The sequence below is a fragment of the Bicyclus anynana genome, chromosome 5, assembly GCF_947172395.1.
Source record: "Bicyclus anynana chromosome 5, ilBicAnyn1.1, whole genome shotgun sequence".
In the NCBI taxonomy this organism is placed as follows: Eukaryota; Metazoa; Arthropoda; class Insecta; order Lepidoptera; family Nymphalidae; genus Bicyclus; species Bicyclus anynana.
Genome location: NC_069087.1, coordinates 9,808,821 through 9,829,059, shown reverse-complemented (window position 1 = coordinate 9,829,059; position 20,239 = coordinate 9,808,821). Strand labels below are relative to the sequence as shown.

At 39.0% G+C, this 20,239-nt stretch overlaps 1 protein-coding gene across 3 annotated transcripts in view; it reads right to left on the bottom strand.

Moving 5' to 3' along the window:
- The window catches only part of LOC112052322 (nipped-B protein), a 29,085-nt gene that overhangs the window by 1,107 nt on the left and 7,739 nt on the right, over nucleotides 1-20,239 (bottom strand). For 2 of the 3 annotated variants that reach the window (XM_052881436.1, XM_052881437.1), the window contains 18 exons: nucleotides 19,951-20,188; nucleotides 18,921-19,165; nucleotides 18,045-18,287; nucleotides 17,059-17,277; nucleotides 16,332-16,514; nucleotides 14,794-15,549; nucleotides 13,793-14,113; nucleotides 12,638-12,776; nucleotides 12,157-12,281; nucleotides 11,170-11,404; nucleotides 10,279-10,433; nucleotides 9,359-9,623; nucleotides 8,727-8,917; nucleotides 7,388-7,581; nucleotides 6,626-6,749; nucleotides 2,678-2,824; nucleotides 1,892-2,085; nucleotides 1,016-1,190 (listed from right to left, as the gene is read on the bottom strand). In XM_052881436.1, coding sequence (XP_052737396.1) covers nucleotides 1,016-1,190; nucleotides 1,892-2,085; nucleotides 2,678-2,824; nucleotides 6,626-6,749; nucleotides 7,388-7,581; nucleotides 8,727-8,917; nucleotides 9,359-9,623; nucleotides 10,279-10,433; nucleotides 11,170-11,404; nucleotides 12,157-12,281; nucleotides 12,638-12,776; nucleotides 13,793-14,113; nucleotides 14,794-15,549; nucleotides 16,332-16,514; nucleotides 17,059-17,277; nucleotides 18,045-18,287; nucleotides 18,921-19,165; nucleotides 19,951-20,188 — 4,149 coding nt within the window. Of the gene's footprint in view, nucleotides 1-1,015; nucleotides 1,191-1,891; nucleotides 2,086-2,677; nucleotides 2,825-6,625; nucleotides 6,750-7,383; nucleotides 7,582-8,726; nucleotides 8,918-9,358; nucleotides 9,624-10,278; nucleotides 10,434-11,169; nucleotides 11,405-12,156; nucleotides 12,282-12,637; nucleotides 12,777-13,792; nucleotides 14,114-14,793; nucleotides 15,550-16,331; nucleotides 16,515-17,058; nucleotides 17,278-18,044; nucleotides 18,288-18,920; nucleotides 19,166-19,950; nucleotides 20,189-20,239 lie in introns of those variants that run through there. The other variant, XM_052881438.1, reaches the window with a different exon arrangement.

Sequence of the window (20,239 nt, the reverse complement as noted above, 5' to 3'; positions counted from 1 at the left end):
TCGGGAACCATGGATTTTTCCAGGAGTAGCTTATGTATTAATCCAGAGTAAAATCTATGTCAGTTCCAAATTTCAGCCAAATCGAACCAGTAGTTGCGGTGTTAAAGAGTAACAAACAAACATCTTTAAAGCACTTAAGTCATCGCTGATGCTTTTTAGGGTTCCGTAGTCCACAAGGAACTCTTATAGTTTCGCCATGTCCGTCTTGTCTGTCCGTCCTTTAGTCCGCCTGTTCGCGGTTTAGCGCAGAGACTATTATTACTAGAAAGCTGTAATTTAGTATATTAAGTATGTATATTAAAAATGTGAACTAGTATCTAACTTTATCTCATAGTGTGGAGTATCGTTGGGTAAGTTGATTTAGTAGTGCCATGTACTGAAAAATTACTTAAGCGTTGATTTTATGCTTGGTAATTATTTTCGAATAGTTATTTTAGCTAATGAAATTGTGGTTTTTTCTTCTACAAAGTAAGTTTTGCCTTTAAAGAGTTAACCAACTTAAAAAATGTACTCTGAGCTCAAAAATTTCTTACAAATCCTGTTGTTAATTAATTAGATAAAGTTGTCAGTAAGACAAATCGAGTCTGTTAGAAGAAGAAAGCTGAAATTTGGCATAGGTATATGTATATTAATTACGTCTATAAAGTGGTAAAAAAAAAATTTGAAAAACAAAATATTTGGATGCCTCCCCTAATTGCAAAGTGAGGATGATTTTTTTATTGTCTATCCCATGGTATGGAACGAAACCCTACTCTGAGCGTGACCCGACACGCAATCACTCCTATGTGAGGGAGGTGCCCTGTATGCCATAAAAATTGACGCGAATGATGATAATAATGATGATGAATAGGTTACTAAATAACTTAATTAATGTTTTATAGTCCTGTATTTGTGAGATCCACCCAAAGCTTCAAACTGTTTAGTAAGATAATAATCAGGGGCTTTTCCTCGACACATTGGTGTTTATTTCAATTATAATTTACATTAAGAAAAACAAGTTCAGAGAAGTACTAACTTCGAGGTAATCGTCGACGAGTCGCCGCCGGCCGCGCTCGTCAAGCTCCTCCTCGTCGTCGGTATCGTGCAGCTGCGCGATGGTCGCCTTGGGCTCGAAGATGGGCGCGTGCCGCCGCGACACGGCCTTCTCGTAAACCTTGACGCTCTCCGACGGTGAATACTGATTGATTTTTCTGTAAATACATTCAGTATGAGCTTTTTAGTATAATCATTTTAGGTATTATAGATCTTTTACTTTGATTTCATGGGGAGTCAATTCACTTAAATATAATCTAAGGATTTTAAAGCCAGTGCAGTTTTCTACTATAAGTCGTTGCCAAGTATCCTCGGCAAAATTAGTTTGAGCAGAAACTTCATCTAAGGCTGATCAAAACAAAATGTGAACACTTTAAATAGGCTACTCGCCTGTTGTACAAAACTAAGAAGATTTTTTGCATATAGGCAGTTTAGATGCCTAGAAACTCTAATCACATTTTTATCTGTAAAAATAATCCCGTAATTGTAATATTTTTATAAAACAAAATTGTATTTTTATCACGTCACCACAAACGAGAATCATAAACTGTGACGTCATTCGCTACAAGGCATCGGTTTGTGATTGGCGCTTGCGGTGACGTGATATAATATCACGTCACTGCAAACGCCAATCACACTGTTATCTCTATGAATTTCGTCACTTGCTAATGTGTTGTGTTTCGGCGGCGAAAAATTTACGTATTTTTTCATTTATCTTAATTTTTTTACTTATTGACGGGACAAAATAAAATATAGTTTATAATACTTCCATAATTAAGTTTAAAGACTGTTTACAAAAGAGGCAAGTAGTCTATACTCCCACATATTGCAGGCAAGCAAGAGATAGAGTGGCACGTACGCGTCAGTGAAGCCGTACAGCTGCTTGAGGTGCTGCTTGAGCACGAGCAGCAGCAGGCAGCCGCGCGCCTGGCGCATGGCGTCGCGCAGCGGGCGCGTGTGCGGCGGCAGGCGCGCCTCCAGCGCGTCCGCCTCCTCCTCGTCCTCTTCCTCGTCCAGGGGCTCCTTCTCCTCGTTCCCCGTCTTTATCAGACCCTAGGTAATCATGCAAAATGTTAAAACAAATTGCATTTTTTTTTATTTAAGTTAGTCCTTGACTACAATCTCACCTGATGGTAAGGTGATGATGCAGTCTAAGATGGAAACGGGCTAACTTGTTAGGAGGAGGATGAAAATCCACACTCCTTTAGGTTTCTACACGACATCGTACCAGAACGCTAAATCGCTTGGCGGTACGTCTTTGCCGGTAGGGTGGTAACTAGCCACGGCCGAAGCCTCTCACCAGCCATTGAAAGAATGCGTTTCAACCATCCATCTGCAGGTCCAAGATGTGCACAACAAGAACAAAGACGAATGTCTTCTAATAACGTCGGAATCTAAGATGTTGCACTATAAGTTGGGACGAAAGAGAGCGATATTTCAACACAGCCGCTATTGGTCGACAATGTGTCTTCTTCAATCAATTTTCTCTTCACAAGATATGCCCGTTGGCGCTTACTATGCCTACAGATGTTCAAAAATGTACACAGTTTAATTTAATTTAAATAAATATTGTTTTCTTATTTATACGTGGTGTATAATATAGGAATGAGAGCTACAAACTTATTTAAATGAATTAATTTCTCACCTCACGAAAAAGCTGTAGTAAATTTGATCCCGACGTAGAAATAATAATATCAATATGATGTATTATAAAAAGGGTTTCATCTTGAACTTGATATGGAAAATAGCTTAAATTATCAGCCAGGTACAACATTTGATCCAATGGAGCCGTCTGTAAACAAAATAATTAATGTGCAATGAAATATAATCAATAAGTGCAATATAATACAAATGGGGTGTAAGGGGGAGGCTAGTACCAGTCAGTCTCCCCAACTGCCAACCTCACCTGCTCGTGGTGCACCCTGCAGATGGACCGACGAGGCTCTGGCGACCGACGAATGGCGGTATATCCATTCCCACAGGCTAGATTACGAAATGCCTCAGGCCGGTGTCGGGCAGCAGCGACACCGGCGCGAGTAATCTAGCACTGCGCTGACCAACCCGCATGCCCAGCGTGGTCAGTACTGGGCAAAACTTTGTATGGACGGCAAAAACAAAACACAGCCCCTAGTCCCCGGCAGCCCCGCTATTCCTGGCTCTGGCAGCGGTTATGGTAACGGCGGGGCAAGGGGTGTTAAGAATCTCCGGCAGAGATTCCGCTGCCAACCCCGACGACTAGACCTGGCAACATACAACGCACGCACTTTGAGGTCCGACGAAAAGGTCATCGAGCTGGAAGAAGTTATGAGCAAGTTGCACTGGGATATCATAGGATTGTCTGAAGTCCGAAGAGAGGGGGAGGGCTCGATAATCCTTGAATCCGGCAACATGCTCTACTACCGGGAGGGCGACCAACAGTCCCAGGGTGGTGTCGGATTTATCGTTCACAAGTCCCTCGTGAACAATGTTGTAAATGTCGAGAGTGTGTCGAGCAGGGTAGCGTTCCTGGTCCTCCGAATTACCAAACGGTATTCGTTGAAGGTTATACAGGTTTACGCACCGACCTCGACACATCCCGACGAGGAGGTAGAGGTATTGTATGAGGATATTTCTAAAGCCATACATGCCTCAAACTCTTATTACAATGTTGTGATGGGGGATTTTAACGCAAAGCTGGGCGAACGTAGCGGTTCAGAGTTGAAAGTGGGACGATTTGGATATGGGCAACGGAACGATAGGGGCCAAATGTTGGCTGACTTCATGGAGAAGGAGGGCCTCTTTATGATGAACTCCTTCTTCAAGAAGCCACCACATAGGAAATGGACCTGGATGAGCCCCGATGGTTCCACGAAAAACGAGATCGACTTCATCTTGTCTACCAGACGGCAAATATTCAACGATGTTTCTGTGATCCATAGGGTGAAAACCGGTAGCGATCACCGAATGGTTAGAGGCACGTTGAATATCAACATTCAGCTGGAACGGTATCGACTGGTGAAGTCTACGCTCCGACCTACTCGTGCCCATATTCAAAACCCCGAGTCCTTTCAACTAGAACTGCAGAACCGCTTTGATTGCCTAGCAAATTGCGAAACTGTGGACGATCTGAACAACAGGTTCGTGGAAACTGTCCATTCCGTTGGGTCTAAGTTCTATAAGACCCACCGTGCGAAAAGAACCAAAAAGTTCTCGGACCAAACACTTAAACTCATGGAAGAGAGGCAAGAAATGAGATTACAGTCTTCAGCAGATGCGTCAAAATACCGACAAATCAGTAGACAGATCTCTAAGTCGCAAACCAGCGACTTGCGAAATTTCAATACCGAGCGTATTAAAAATGCGATTGAAAATAATCGAGGCTCGAAAGTTTTCGCCAGAGATCTGTCTATTGGACAGAGGCAGCTGACGCGTTTGAAGACCGAACACGGTAATCTAATTTCTTCCAAGCCCGAGTTATTAAGTGAGGTCGAGAAGTTCTATGGACAGCTATACACGACTACTCAGCAGCCTGTTGCCAATTTGGCTAAAGACCCCAGAGCCAAGTTGACCCGACACTATACCGAAGATATCCCAAACGTCAGCCTATACGAGATTAGTGTGGCTCTCAAACACCTGAAGAACAATAAGGCGCCAGGTGAGGACGGAATCACAGCAGAACTCCTGAAAGCGGGTGGAAAACCGATACTTAAAGTCCTTCAGCGATTGTTCAATTCCGTCATTCACGAGGGCACGACGCCTGAGGCGTGGCATAGGAGCGTGGTGGTTCTGTTCTTCAAAAAAGGTGACAACACCTTGCTGAAGAATTACAGACCCATCTCGCTGCTAAGCCATGTTTACAAATTGTTCTCGAGAGTCATTACGAATCGTCTCGCTAATAGGTTTGACGACTTCCAGCCTCCCGAACAAGCCGGTTTCCGAAAAGGCTTTAGTACCATAGACCACATCCATACGCTGCGGCAGGTTATACAGAAGACTCACGAGTATAACCAGCCACTTTGCTTAGCGTTTGTGGACTATGAGAAAGCCTTCGATTCGGTGGAAACCTGGGCTGTGCTAAGGTCATTGCAGAGATGCCGAATTGATTACAGGTATATCCAAGCGTTGAAGTGCTTGTACGAAAACGCCACTATGTCAGTCCGTATTCAGGATCAGACTACGAGGCCAATCCAGTTGCAGCGAGGAGTGCGTCAGGGAGATGTGATCTCTCCGAAGCTATTTACCGCCGCACTGGAAGACGTCTTTAAGCTTCTGGACTGGAGCGGACTTGGCATCAACATCAATGGCGAGTACATCACTCAACTGCGGTTCGCGGATGATGTAGTCATCATGGCACAGACTCTGGATGACCTTAGTACCATGCTCAATGACCTCAGCAGCGTTTCTCAACAGGTGGGCCTGAAAATGAACATGGGCAAAACAAAAATAATGTGTAATGCTCATGTATCGCTCCACCCAGTTATAGTTGAGAACGCTGCACTCGAAATTGTAGACGAATACATATACCTAGGACATATGATCCAGTTAGGTAGGTCCAATTTCGAGAAAGAGGTGAACCGTCGAATCCAACTCGGCTGGGCTGCATTCGGGAAGCTTCGCGACATCTTTTCGTCCGAAATTCCTCAGTGCCTGAAGACAAAAGTCTTCGAACAGTGCGTGTTGCCAGTGATGACCTATGGTTCCGAGACTTGGTCGCTAACTATGGGCCTCATAAGAAGGCTTAGAGTCACACAGAGGGCGATGGAACGAGCTATGTTAGGAGTATCTCTGCGTGATCGAATCAGAAATGAGGAGATCCGCAGAAGAACCAAAGTCACCGACATAGCTCAACGAGTTGCGAAGCTGAAGTGGCAATGGGCGGGGCACATAGTTCGAAGAGCCGATGGACGTTGGGGTCCCAAAGTGCTGGAATGGCGACCCCGCACTAGTAAGCGCAGTGTTGGCCGACCCCCCACCAGGTGGACTGACGACATCAAGCGAGTCGCAGGGATTCGCTGGATGCAGGCGGCTCAGTATCGTGATGTTTGGAAGTCCCTACAAAAGGCCTATGTCCTGCAGTGGACGTCCATCGGCTGATATGATGATGATGAAATATAATATATAACTATTCAAATTGCCAGATTTTTGTCAAAAATAAACATCCATTGAAAATTTTTTGAATTATTTTCTTTTCTTTATTAATTATTTTTTAAAGAAATATTACTGATATTCTTGTTCGCAATTGACGGTCGGAAACATTTAGACGGGTGGGGATCGAACCCACAACATCTGTTTAGATCATTGACCTCTTATAATAAAAGAACGCACAATCAGGTCGAAAATTTCATTTAAAAACTGACCAATATTGCTATGACAGTTTTAGAATTATTGGTAAAGAAAATTATACCTAAAGGCCTTTAAATATAGTCCAATATTCAATAAAATTAAAAATTCAGAGCAAATTCATCCTTAAGAATCGAGTTTAAGGTTGAATTTGCAAATGTGACTACTTGAATTGAGTGCCAAGAAGTTGTGTTTGGCACTCAATGAGTGGGGACGTTATTTTGTCACTGATTGTGCATCCACTTTTAATAGCAGATCGATGTCAAATACTTACAGACACATCGTCGAATTGCTTCAGTAGTGACAGCACTAGCGCCCTGCGCTGCGGCCGCGTGTTACGCAACAGTGAATATAAAAAACCGTTAAGCGCTGTAGGTAAATCATCCTGGTCTTTTTTCCTAAAACAATTAATGAATACATTCGATATTTTATAGTCTAAAACGTAGCATTTGTTAACTCAGCCACTGTAAACCAATGTAAACCACCAAACTTGTTTGAAATTTAATGGTTTCTCAAAGAAAACAATGCTTTCAATTATCTTCTATTAGTAAAGCGGGGATGAAAATGAATCTCAAGAGCTATGCACTAGAATTTCTGAATAAAAATATTCACTAGTAAAACAATCGCGAACAAAGAACGACTTATAATAGATTTATTCTATAAAAAAACAAATAATAATAATATATATATAATAATAAAAGGGAATACAGATATAAAATAGCTTATAACTTTCGTAGCTTTCTAATAGTAAAAGATATTTCAAAATTGGTTAAGTAGATCCAGAGATTACCTCACAAGCTTTACCTCTTTACAATATTAATATAAAAGTATATGAAAATAGAATACATTTATCTCTTCCGTAGAATGCGTGCATTCAATTTCATGTTGAATTGGTTTCGTAATTTATTGGCATATTTTATTGTCTCTGTGTGTAAAAACCCATTACAAGGTGGTTTCTATCCAGTACTTCGCAAGTCAACTATGGCTGTTGAGGTCTAAGCAAGTTGTTGATTGAAGTACATGAACAAGATCTTACCTAAACCCTCTGATAAGTCCCTTTCTACTACTCTGTAATATCTTCTGCAACTGGTACGACAACCTGATGCCCAGTTGCGCTTTCATATGTATGAAGCCGGGGTACTTCTTGTCGATCTCCTGCAGGTGCTTGTCGGCGGTGTGCGACACCGTCACTTCCGTGTCTGTGCTCATACTTATTAAATACGGGACAATCTGGAAAAAATAACACGTACAGTCGTACAATGGAAAAAATTTTCGACCATTAATAACAGGAGCTGCCTCGCTAACCGTTACCCTTCTGGCAAAGATTGAAGACGTTTATAAAAACTGTTGCAATAGAATCGATGTTTCATTGTTGTAATCGCTTTCGAGCTAAATGCCGGTTTGTGTAGTTGACTGGCATAACAAACGGCCAAAAACTTGTAGTTTAGTAAAAGATTGAGTAACGTTTCATTTGTAAGTATTTCTACATTAATATTATCAAATTTGTAATAAAAACAATTTCTAAAAAGGATCGATTCTTTTGACGGAACAGCGCAAAAAATCGAATCGAATATTCTATGTATATATTCTGTGGATAGTCTAAGCGATGTGTTTAATAGTCTGATTAATTTTTAAAATGAGAAAATTACAATTTAAAGTAAGAAAATTACGCGCGAGTGTATTGCGAGTCAAATTTATAGTTGTGTGTAGTGTATGAAAACACAATATATTTAATGTAATATTTTCGATTTCGATTTACCTCGTCCCCCTCAAAAAACGACAGACTTTTTTGTTGGTGAATTTGGGTACAAAACAAGTCGTAGTCTATCTAATATAGTCAAAGGAAAAAATGAACCAAAGTGAAAAAATGATCCAAAGTGAAGAGGGTTTCGATGGCGTTAGAAGCACAAGAATCTCAGCCTAATTAATATTAATGGTCCTGTGTGAATTTCACAGAATATACCCTACTACTAAAATGAGAGAAGGCCTGATAGCTACCTACTGATCAGTAGTGAAGACGGTACTATTCTGATGATATATTTATCCAAGTCATGAATATTTAAATGTGGTTCTTTCAGAAAAGGCTTCAATTAATACGACACCGGCTTAGCACCGTATCCAGACTGATCAGCAGGTACAACATAATATGTTATGATTATATGATATTGTTATTTTTCGATTTTTAACTTAGTGGACACGTTTTTAGGTGTTGAAGTCGGTTGTATTTTTATTAAAATGTTATTATTACACTATAGTTGGGTATGTTTGGGTCACGCCCCCGGGTACTAAGTGTTCAAACTAAAAATGACAGAAGCGAATTCCAAAGAATTAATTATTCCTTGATGATTATAACGATTTGCGATAACAATACTGACCTGTACAGGGTGAACAAGGCCTTGTGCTAACACGAGCTGCACCACTTTCATAGCGCTGGAGCGTACTACCGTGCTCGGGTGGAGGAACGAACCGAGGATCTCTTTCAGGTACAACTGAATCACTGTCGAAGCCATCCCCGACGACACGTCGCCCATTTCCTTCAAGTTTTCGTGTTTTGACCGTTTTGACCCTTGAAAAACAATTTTATTTGTTACAATAAATAGAAACAATTGCTACTTTTTGGGTTGAGTGAAATAGCAAATTTTGTGCTCTGCCAAAACTTGTCAAATACAGTCATCGTGTTCGACTGTGTTTGATATAATTTGCGATGCGTCACCAGATAAAAAAAAATAGTCAGTTGTCAGTTTCTTTTCTATAATAAATCGTTATTTGATCAAACAAAATATTTTGTAGCGGTACTCGGATCGATGGATACACTTAGCATTTAGTTGCGAACAATAAATAAAATGGTCATGCATAAATCTGTATACATTTTTCTCATTCTCTGTATTTAGTGATTTTTTAAACACCCTCTAAAATAAAATTGTCATAGATAAAATTTGTAACATGACAGTACTCATACTAATGTAACGAATATTAATGATTTCATTAATTTGTAAATAGTACTTACATTCACTATCTTGCCTAATCATTCTTTGTTCCTCTTCCTGTAAGTACATTTCTATATTCCTAAGGACATCAGCCTTCATCTCTATGGGTGCGAGTTCCGACGTGAGCAGTTGGTGGTAGAACTCCTTGAGCTCGGGCCGCAGCATGAACTCGTAGTGCCTCACGCAGACCGAGCCCAGAGATTTGAGCGTATTCGATACAAAGTCCTCGTCTTCCAATCCCACAAAAAACATCAACGTCATGTACACTTGCTCTTTTATATCACTCTGCAAATAATATCTCAACTTTACTTCTGTTTATAAATAGAAATAAAGAATTTCTTTTGTTCTACAATAATATTCAATAACTATACTACAGCCTTTCTTGATGAGTACTGTTTACCAACAAACAAATTAAAAATGAGGGTATAACTCACCAGTCATTTCACACCTTATAATAATTATAATAAACTTGGTCTTAAATTAATGTTATATGGTTAATATATTTTAAATAACATTTTATAAACAAACCATACATCATTTAAAATAAATAAGTTATGAAATGGCATTTCTTTGCTACCTCCATTTCTAATTTATTTGTAAGTAAACAGTACTCATCAAGAAAGGCTGTAGTATAGTACTTCAATAAATAATTTATCGAAGTATAGAGTCAGTAAGCTGTGACGTGCTATGTCATTACATTGTTTCTTCAAATACTAAAACCCGCGGTTTCACTCGCCTAGTTCCCGTTCTCGTGAGAATATGGGGATAAAATGTTATATATAACACTCAAAAATAACGTAGCTGTCTATTAGTAAAAGTGTAAAATCAGTTCAGGACATCTAGAGATTACCCCCCACAAACTTTACCGCTTTATAATATTAGTAGATACATGTGTAAGTTACATAAATTAATATAATATGTTTTTATTTCGTATACTAACCGCTAATCCTTCTATAACTTTACTATCCGTAAAATCGAAATATCTTAACAGTAGGCCTACAATGAAGAGCGATCTCCGAAAATGCGGCCTCGTGTGTAGAGCTCGCGTTTTTTCCGGATTCCGCTGCCAACTGTGTTTCCATTGTAGGAGAACTCCTAAAAATAACATTATTTTTATAACACATTTGCTCGTTAAGGGTATCTTATTTCACCAATTTCGATATCGTTATGTATCTCATTACGCACATGTGCGTTATCGTAATGTACGCACGAGTATTTTAAATATTAAAACGCATTTATCAAGATGCTCCATCTAAAAACAAACAGTACGTTTTTTAAATCTGTTGTCAACATTTTATGAATAACATTGGAAGATAAGAATATAATAAATAATCATTTAATTACTTGCGCTTTATATTTTTGGCACTTTGTTTTTATTTGAAAATGTCAAGTAGTGATGAATTTATTATTCGGCACCGCCAAAAGTCCCAAAGGCAGCGGGAAAAGACTTGAACGATGGCTCTCGCGTACGGCTCGGGCTAGCAATATCGCAGAGGCTCGGCTCGCCTTTGAATGTAATTTTCAACTTACCACACATATACCGTACCCACTCCTAATAAAGTATTTCCCGTCTAGTTGGAGTAGAATGGGAAGATTGGTCATATTAAAACCCCCCCTGCCCCTTGCCCATCAGAACCAAGCAACAAATGATTGCTAACTCCTGCGTGCGGCTCTTAACCTAGGAGCTAATGAGGCTTAATTGAATTTCTGAACCAGAAATATCGTTTCCGTTGCATTGGGGCGAAAGAAAGAGTGATTTTCCGGTTAGACACTATTGTTCGATTTGTCCTCACAAGATGATGATGATAGGCTTATAGTAGATGAAACTCACCGTGGTACTTATTGAAGACGTCCCTAATGAGTTTGTAGTTGTGCGTGAGCTTGTTGACGATGGCGGCGAGGCAGGCGATGCAGGCGGCGATGACGAGCTGGCCGCGCTGCAGGATGAGCTTGACGGCGTCCTCCTCCAGCTGCGCCAGGAACACCTCGCTGGGGTGCTCCATCAGAGGCACCACCAGCTCCAGCGTCGACGCCACCGTCGACATTATTTGCTGCTCGTATTGATTCTGACAAACAAGCGTAATAAATTAATTTGGATCTTGAATCTTTTAAACTGCGCAAAATACTTTGTTGTTGTTGTCTTTAATATGTGTATAGTTTTATGCATAGTATTAAGTAGGTTAGGTATTAGGTAGGTTGTAGGTTTAGGTATGTTCCATTTGTAAGTCTTTTTTGATTCATCTCCAAATTAGGGTCACCATTCTCACTAGATGAAGACAACAATAACAACTAATGTTGAAAAATATGTAAGTTACGGTCACAAATTTACAATTAATTTCTTTAAAAAATCAAGTGTGTATTATTCACGCCAATTGTTTTTTAAATTCTCGCTTTTTAATTTTATTTTTCTTTCACATGAGAAAAAGGCAAAAGTATTACACCATACAGGATGTCCCATGTCTTCAAATTCGCTCTATTCGCAACTCAATAAAAATTAAATAAAAAAATGAAAGCATTCCACAGACAAGAACGCTGCATTTCATTCCAATTTAAAGTTTTTTTTTTTATTTTTCAAAACAATCAGGGCCTTAGCTATAATGATTCTATTTTCGAATAAAACCTCCTCCGTTTTATAGTAGGCTATTGCTTGGGAAGTACTCGAAACAGACAAGAATTAAAAAAAAAAGAATTACTTTAGCCCCTAGAGGCTCAAATGCTTGTTTAACCCTGCTGTGGATTGGTAATATGACAGTGTTTTTGAGCAAGAGTAGTGAAAATTTCTTTTCATATCATCAGATTATAAGATGTATTCTCTTACCTGGCATTTAAGACTGAGGTAGGGCTGCAGTGTCAACGCGTGATTAACCAGCAGCTGAGGCCTAATTTTCGCAAATAAATGTAATGTGGAGAGGCACGCTAATATGCGTTGTGATGATCCTGTCCCTAAAACATAAATGATAAGTCATAGAATAAAAATCGATTCATCTTGATTAAACTTGATATATATTAATGTCAAACACAAAACAAAGTTGTCTTTAAAGTTGCAACAAACTGATTTGAACTGCATAGGTATTTGGCCATAGGTAAATGCCCACATTTGGCGAAAACTACACTCAATCACGCTAAAACGGCTGAACAGGCAGGTGACATTGTAGTCAAGGGCTAACTTGTAATGAAAAAAAAACAGATCTAGATGATTATCTAGAATAACACATGGCTTACATTTTATCCAATTTGCCACAGGAATTGGTTTTAGGAGGGTGAGACCGCCAGTTAATAAAAAATAAAATAATGCTTACCATCTGTATTGGTTTCTTCCAACTGTAGTAAATGTTCAATAAGGCAGTCGACTATTTGTTGGCAAGCTACCAATAGAGATTTGGGGGGTTGATAAATAATTTTTGTGGAATCATCCTTATCTTCTTTTGGTTTGAACAACTGGAAGAAAACATGTATGTTCATTATTAAATCCAACATAAAAAAAGGTTTCTAACACAACTGATTTTCATATTTTTTATTAATTATTATCACAGTAAAAAAAAAATTACTAAAAGATATATTGTGTACTAATTTTATAAAGAGATAAAGTTAGTGTTAATGTAGAAGTACAGGAAATCTAGGATATATGACTAAAAGAATTACATGATTCAAGATTTTTTAACATCGGTAGGGAGCAACCCAACAAGCTTAACTCGAGTATGTCGATCGCCCCCTCCCTTGGTGTGGCTCAGAAACTCAAAAAGTTTTTTGGATTGCGTTTTTCTCCTAAACTATGAGTTTTACAGTAAAGTTTATTTCACAAAAATGTAGAGATATTCTTTCCTCTTCATTCAAGTTTATAAAATTTTCAAAATTCAATACATTCTTTTCTATTTGAGTTTCTGAGTCTCGGGCGGCAGTCGATATACTCAAGTTAAGCTTGTTAGGTTGTTCCCTACCGATGGTTAAAAGTCTCGAGTCATGTAATTCTTTTACAAATCTTATACGATTTTTTGTAGATTTTTTGTACTATAGGGGATACCTGGATCTACTGCACCGATTTTGAATTTGTTTTTACCATTTACTACCGTATTTTCACGGAAACGGGAACTACGCGGGAGAAACGGCGGAGTGTCCGTTAATGTCATATAATCTATTTTTATATTTTGAAATTTTAATATTATAAATGCGGAAGTACGTCTGTCGTCTAAAATACTTATTTGGACAAAATTTGATATAGAGATAAATTGGACTTTGTAGCAAAACACACTTTTTATCCCGAAAAATTTTATAGTCCCCGCGGGATTTGTAAAAAACAGAATTTCGTTTTTTCGAATTCTGTTTTTAGCATCCTCTAGTAATAAATAATTAATTTTAGTGTTATATAAATTTAATTGTAAATTATGTTAAATTTTGAACTCAACATCTTCAAATGGGGCAAGCAATAGTTCGGAATTATAAAATGAATCACTCACACTCATTAGCAGTTGCTGAAACCACTCTAAACCCATGTCCCTCGACGACACCACCACGTCCGTAATGTTGAGGACCTTCCTCGTGAGCGGGTCGGCCGTCGCCGCCGTGATGTCCAACACGCCGTGCCTTGACGAGTTCGAGCACGGACTGAACCACATGTTTTGAAACACTTCCATCACTAATTTCCTAATACCCTCCTCGTCATTCACCCTCCTGATCATTTTTACACATATTTCTGGTATTTTGGGAAACTCCGGGCACTCTATACAAATGTCTTTTAAAATTTTAATCACCCGTTTTCGCACAGATACACCAGTGTCCTAAAACAAGAATACCATTAGAATTAGAACATATCAGAATTAGAACAAAATTTTTAAAATATAGGTACCTATACCTATATTAAATGCTTAACTTTCCCAAGTTTATGCAAAGGTTAAATAGGAGTTATAGTCATGACCTTCTAATTAATAGCAGTATAAATTCTGCTGCCTGGGTTATACACATCGCAATAACTATAATGACCTAGGTGCATTGACCTCTTATAATAAAAGGACGCACAAAATTACGTTACACACACGTACAAAATTTCACTTAAAAACTGGCCAATTTTGTTTTGACAGTTTTAGAATTATTGGTAAAGAAAATTATACCTAAAGGCCTTTCAATATAGTCCAATATTCAATAAAATTCCAAATTTAGAGGAAATTCAACCTTAAGGATTGAGTTTACGGTTGAATTTGCAAATGCGACTGCTTGAATTGAGTGCCAAGAAGTTGTTTGCCACTAATTGAGTGGGGCCTTTTTTTGTCGCTGATTGTGCAACCACTTTTTAATAGGAAATCAATGCATAGGTGTGATATGCATGTTACTTCGTCCGAATTTTTTGTTTTTTGCGAAAATATACATTATAGCGATGTGTGCGAAAAGCATATAATAAAACAAATGAGGTATCTATTTTGGTCGGAAATGATTTAGTGTTAGCAACAACAAACATACTCACCAATATTCTATTCGAGAGCATTCCATAATACTTATCAATAAGGTCCGGCCTGCTCAGCACGAACTTGCCGACGAGGTCGACGGCCGCCTCGCGCACGGCCGTGGACTGGTCGAGGAAGGAGCGGTTGACGCCGATCTGCATGTCGGGCCGCGCCAGCACCGCGGGGTCCGCCTCCACGATCATCGTCAGACACTTCATAGCCTTCGTTCGTATAGCTATCGTATTCTCACACAGTATAACTAGGATTTTTCTTAGATACCTATCGAAACTCTGCGAGAAGGATCTCTTTGACGCCAAGTATTGCGAGATCAGCTCCGCTCCGCCGTAATCTATGTACGATTGCATCACTTGGACTTGCGTACCGCCTTGGTACCGAAATGGTCTGATTTTTTCGAGGAAAAAATGTTTCCGCCGCTCGATAGTTTTAAATTTTTCGGCAGACATGATCGCGCTGGAAGCACTGTGTTTTTTGTCCGACTTGGACTCTTTCATTCCGCTGTCGCTGTCGTCATCGGGGTCGGACTCTTCCTCGCTACTCTCCTCCTTGTATTTCCTCTTGCCCTTGTTCTTCGGCCTTTTGGTGGGCGACGAACTCTTGGGCTGCACTACCATGTCTCTGTACCATTGCGTGATGTAGAAATGCCTCGCGCAATTCCACGCCTGGTCTTTTTGTCCATTGATAGCTAAATAGTCGAGCAGAACTCTCTGAAGAAATTCTGTTCTCTCTTCATCCTCGTCCAAGCCAGATGTGAGAGACTGTAATACAATATTTTAGAGTTTGATAAGTTTGTGTAGTGGTAAACAATTTATATATTTTAATGTTTTGCTTTCTTGTTACATTGAACAGAAAAGAAAAAGTGGTTCGATTTAAGACTACAGTTCATCTTACAGCTTACTTACTTTGTAGACTACATACATATTTAATAATTTATGATAGTGATGAGTCACTGAAATCAAAAACATGTATGTACATTTATATAAAAACAAGCTTTTACATTAGGTAGCAGGTACCACTTTAATGACCAACAATTGAATTGTCTCAATTCAATTTCCGAATATCGGCTTTAGAGTTTGGCTAATGTAAGTAGAGACTGAAATCCAAATTTTAAATAAAATCGGAGTAAATTCTCAAAATTACAGTGCAAGTATTGGAATAACCGAGTTTAATACTTATAGTATAGGTAATAATGTATTCACAAACAAAAACAAATTATGAAATTTTTACAAAATTTTAACAAATTATGAAGTAATTCTATTTCATTTCTCTATTCCATCATCATATCTGCCGTTGACGTCCACTGCAGGACGTAGGCCTTTTTTAGGGACATCCAAATATGACGATACTGAGCCACCTACATCCAGCGAATCCCTGCGACTCGCTTGATGTCGTCAGTCTACCTGGTGGGAGGTAGACCAACACTGCGCTTACTAGTGCGGGATCGCTTTCCAGCACTTTGGGACCTTCAGCTTTGCAACTCGTTGACCTATGTCGGTATAAGTCGCAGCCGTTCACAGGGCTATAATCAGAGTTTAGTTACCTGGGGCTGGCAGCCGTCTTTCTCCTCCTCAGCGCGGATGTCGCGCACCACGGCGTCCATGGTGGCGAGCTTGGCACGCGACGAGACGCTGTCCCGGCGCAGGCGCGACGCTACCAGCCCCAGGTACTCCAGGGACGCCACGCGCACTGACATCTCCATTGACTTGTCCGACATGTACTTTACCTAACGACAAACAAAGTACATTTTAGCGAGAGAGAGAGGGTAAGAGAGGGTGAGGGTGAGTATGAGAGAGAAAGAGAACAAACAAACATGACAATTAACTTTGTGATTCCACAGGCGCCAAAATTTTATTTAATATTATGTTATCAGGGCAGATAAACAATTTTTCATGGGAAAACTTCAATACTATAGTGTTTTTCAGATAGCATGGATACGGTGACAGCTCGTTTCACTCTTGAAAGTTTGCTCGATTCACGATAATAGTATGTAACATGAACGTCATAAGGCAACTGACACCATACCCATGATATCTGAAAAACATCAAAACAATTTACAAAAAGTAAATCCCTGTAAAAAATAGAAAATGCATATGTATTATATTTCAAATGTATTAGACTACTACTTATGGAAGAGCGGGGCCGCCCGTCACAAGTTGCAGTAGTAATACTGCAAACTTAATTGGATGGTTCCAATCACTATACTGCTATGTAATTCATATTTTATGTAATCTTAATAGAACTAATGATAACCTATATATGTAACTCACCAGCATTGTCCCAAGTAGACTCAGCAGCAACTCAGTGGCCGGCCATTCCGGTTTGTTCACGGTAGTCAGCAGGTCGTGGACGAAGTTCTCGAACAGGGGCCTGAAGTCGACCTCTTCTGATCTACTTCGGCACTTATTCAGGAATGACGTCAGAAACGTTCCGCCCACACTAATCGCCGCTTCGTACTTAGATATAATTAACAGATCTTTGTCTACATGCTGAAAACAAGATTTTAATATGTGTGAGAATCAATGCTGGTTGTATTGAATTTTTTTTACAATGTAATCCTAAATACCTACAAATTATATAGAATGACAAGAAATTAAAAAAAATAGGTTTGAGGCGCCAGGTACTTTATAGCCGTAAACAGCTGTTATTATGGTAGTAGAAATTAGTTCCTTTATACCGCAATATAGCAAGGCTTTTTTACATTTCTAGTTATAAATAACGAGAATCTCTTCTAAATTGTGTTAATAAGTTTGAATTATTCCCATACATATAACATACACACCTACTGGTTGAATAGAGGACTTTTTCTTTTACAGTTGATTATAGTAGGGGAGCCGAAGATTTTTGCAGTTACTCGAGTGCGGCAGATGAACATAAGGGACTATACCTTGCACATTGTTCAGTAAAGAAAATGTGACGATTTGAGCGTAATGTAATGCAATGGGAGGGTTCTAAAGTTACAAAATAAAACCCTTATATTACTGTCATCTGTCACTGTCAGCGTGGTTAAATTTTTATTTATTTTGAAATGAACTAATCTCCTAAATAATCACTCTTTCTTTCTGATGATTTCAGTAAGCCGAAGTAATAAAAATATTCTTTAAAGTCTGTAGTTGTTTTCCCCACCGCTGAAAGCGATAAAAGTATATAACCATTCTTTCTATCATCTAATCTACCAAATCTAATTGATTCCAATGACGCTTTAGTAACTGCAAATTTAGCATCCCGGGCTCCCCTACTATTATTAACTACTTACTTTTTTGCTTTCAGATTCCGCGTGCTCCTTGTTCTTGTCTTTGTCCTGCGACTTGCACAGAGTCTCGGGCAGCGTCACGACGCACTGCACGAGCTGCAGTACAAGCGCCGTCAACATCTGAATGTGTTGGTTCGAACTCAGCTGAAATGACCGCAGGTTGTGCTTCGAACTGGGTATTCTTGCTATTGATGCTAATATATCTTCTAATAGCAGCCGCCGGTGCTGCTCATACTTTGTGAAAATCTGTAATGTGGAAACAACAACTATGACCAACATCAGTCTATTTTTAATGTCCCGAACAAGGCACAACCTTATTTCTACTCTAGAAATTTCTCTTTACTAAAGCCAAAATCGATGTGAAGTATTTGTCAACAAACAAATTAGAAATGATGATAAATTAAAATTATTAAGTGTACTCTTAAAACAACTAGCGATTCCTAACTTCATTTTAAATTTGTTTGTTGAGAAATATTTCACATCGATTTTGGCTTTATTAAAGAGTAGGATTATTAGTATAGATAGATATTTGGAACCAAGACTCTGCTAGCTCTTTATTAAAATCTAATTAATAAAGATTTTTATTTCATTTAAAATAAACCGATTGAAGTGTACATAGATCAAGACAGACAAAACAAGTGGAATTTACTGTATCTATACTAATATTATAAAGCTGAAGAGTTTGTTTGTTTGAACGCGTTAATCTCAGGAATTACTGGTCTGATTTGAAAAATTCTTTCAGTGTTAGATAGCCCATTTATCGAGGAAGGCTATAGGCTATATTTTATCCCCGTATTCTTTCAGGAAGGGAAACCGCCGGAGTCAGCTAGTCAGCAGATAAAAATTGATTTAAAAAAATAAGACAAAAGCAATATTTACAGTGGTGACAAGCTTCAAGGCGGACAGCTGCAGCTCGCTGATGTTCTCCACGAAGAAGGGCGACACGCCCACGGTGGAGGCGTGCAGCACCGTGGTGTCGGTGAGGTGGTGCGCGGCGAACAGCTCGGCCAGCAGCGTGACGCACTCGTGCGCGTGCGTGTACAGCTCGCGCACCGCGCGCGTGGCGCCGCCGTGCCGCTTGCTGGCGCCGCCCGCGCCGCCGCCGCGCCGCTTGCGACCGTCCACTGGGGAGTTTACAATATTTTAATACACTAATTTGAATGTTTTTTTTTTTTTAATTTTAATTTAAAAAGAAAAATATTTGCCATATGTGTTAAAAATTTATATATGACCAATATTCCCATTCCCCTCCAACTAGTCGGGAAATACTGTGCTAGGAGTGGGTACGACAATAGTGCTTAGTTTTAAATAAGTTTGTAAAATGGTGGTAAACAAAAAAATAAACCTTGACTGAGTTTGTTGTGGGCTCTTCTCGGACCAAGGCGCGTTTGGAACCCTCATAACCTTAATTTTAAGTTTTCGTCTATTATTACCACCATTAGATTAAATTAAATTTTGACATATACCTGACCTTTCAAAAGTGCTTGTAAACTAAGCCTAATTGAAATAAAAGAATTTTGAATTAATAGACCAACGGGGCGGGGATCGAACCACCACCCCTCAGTGATGAGCCCAACCCAACCGCTCTTACCGTTGAGCTATTGAGGCTGTTAATGAAATTTGTACCAATAGGGTGTCATACTACTTTTTAATAAATGTTAAAAATGAATAATAGTCAGTGATATGAATAAATTATGATTTATTTTATTGCTTCTTCTTTTTAAAAATGTGCCGAAATTGGTCTTAGTGTGTGTGTGCGTTTATTTGATTTTCCGAAAATTAAGGTTATTTTTTTTTAACTAGATCATGCTATCAAGTTAAGGGTACTTTTTAAAGATTTTCAATTGCAATTTCAGTCATATATTATAATTTTTATATTATCTTAATTTAATAAAATAACATGTCTTACCTTTCTTTTTTGATGTGCTCTGGATACTGTACACAGGGTCATATACACAGTATATAGTATTGTTAAGTTGGAACTTTATAAACATAATGATTCTATCTATTACATCTTCTAAAAATATGCGTTTAGGCATACTGGGGGACGTCATTATATACAAAGCAGTTAGGCACGCATCCGATGCACACATCACTCTTTCTAACGAAGACTCAATCCAAATTTGTCGCATCTCTTCGCTGTCCTCCTATAAACAACAATATGAATGAATAAATGAATGCACATTTATTTGACCAAA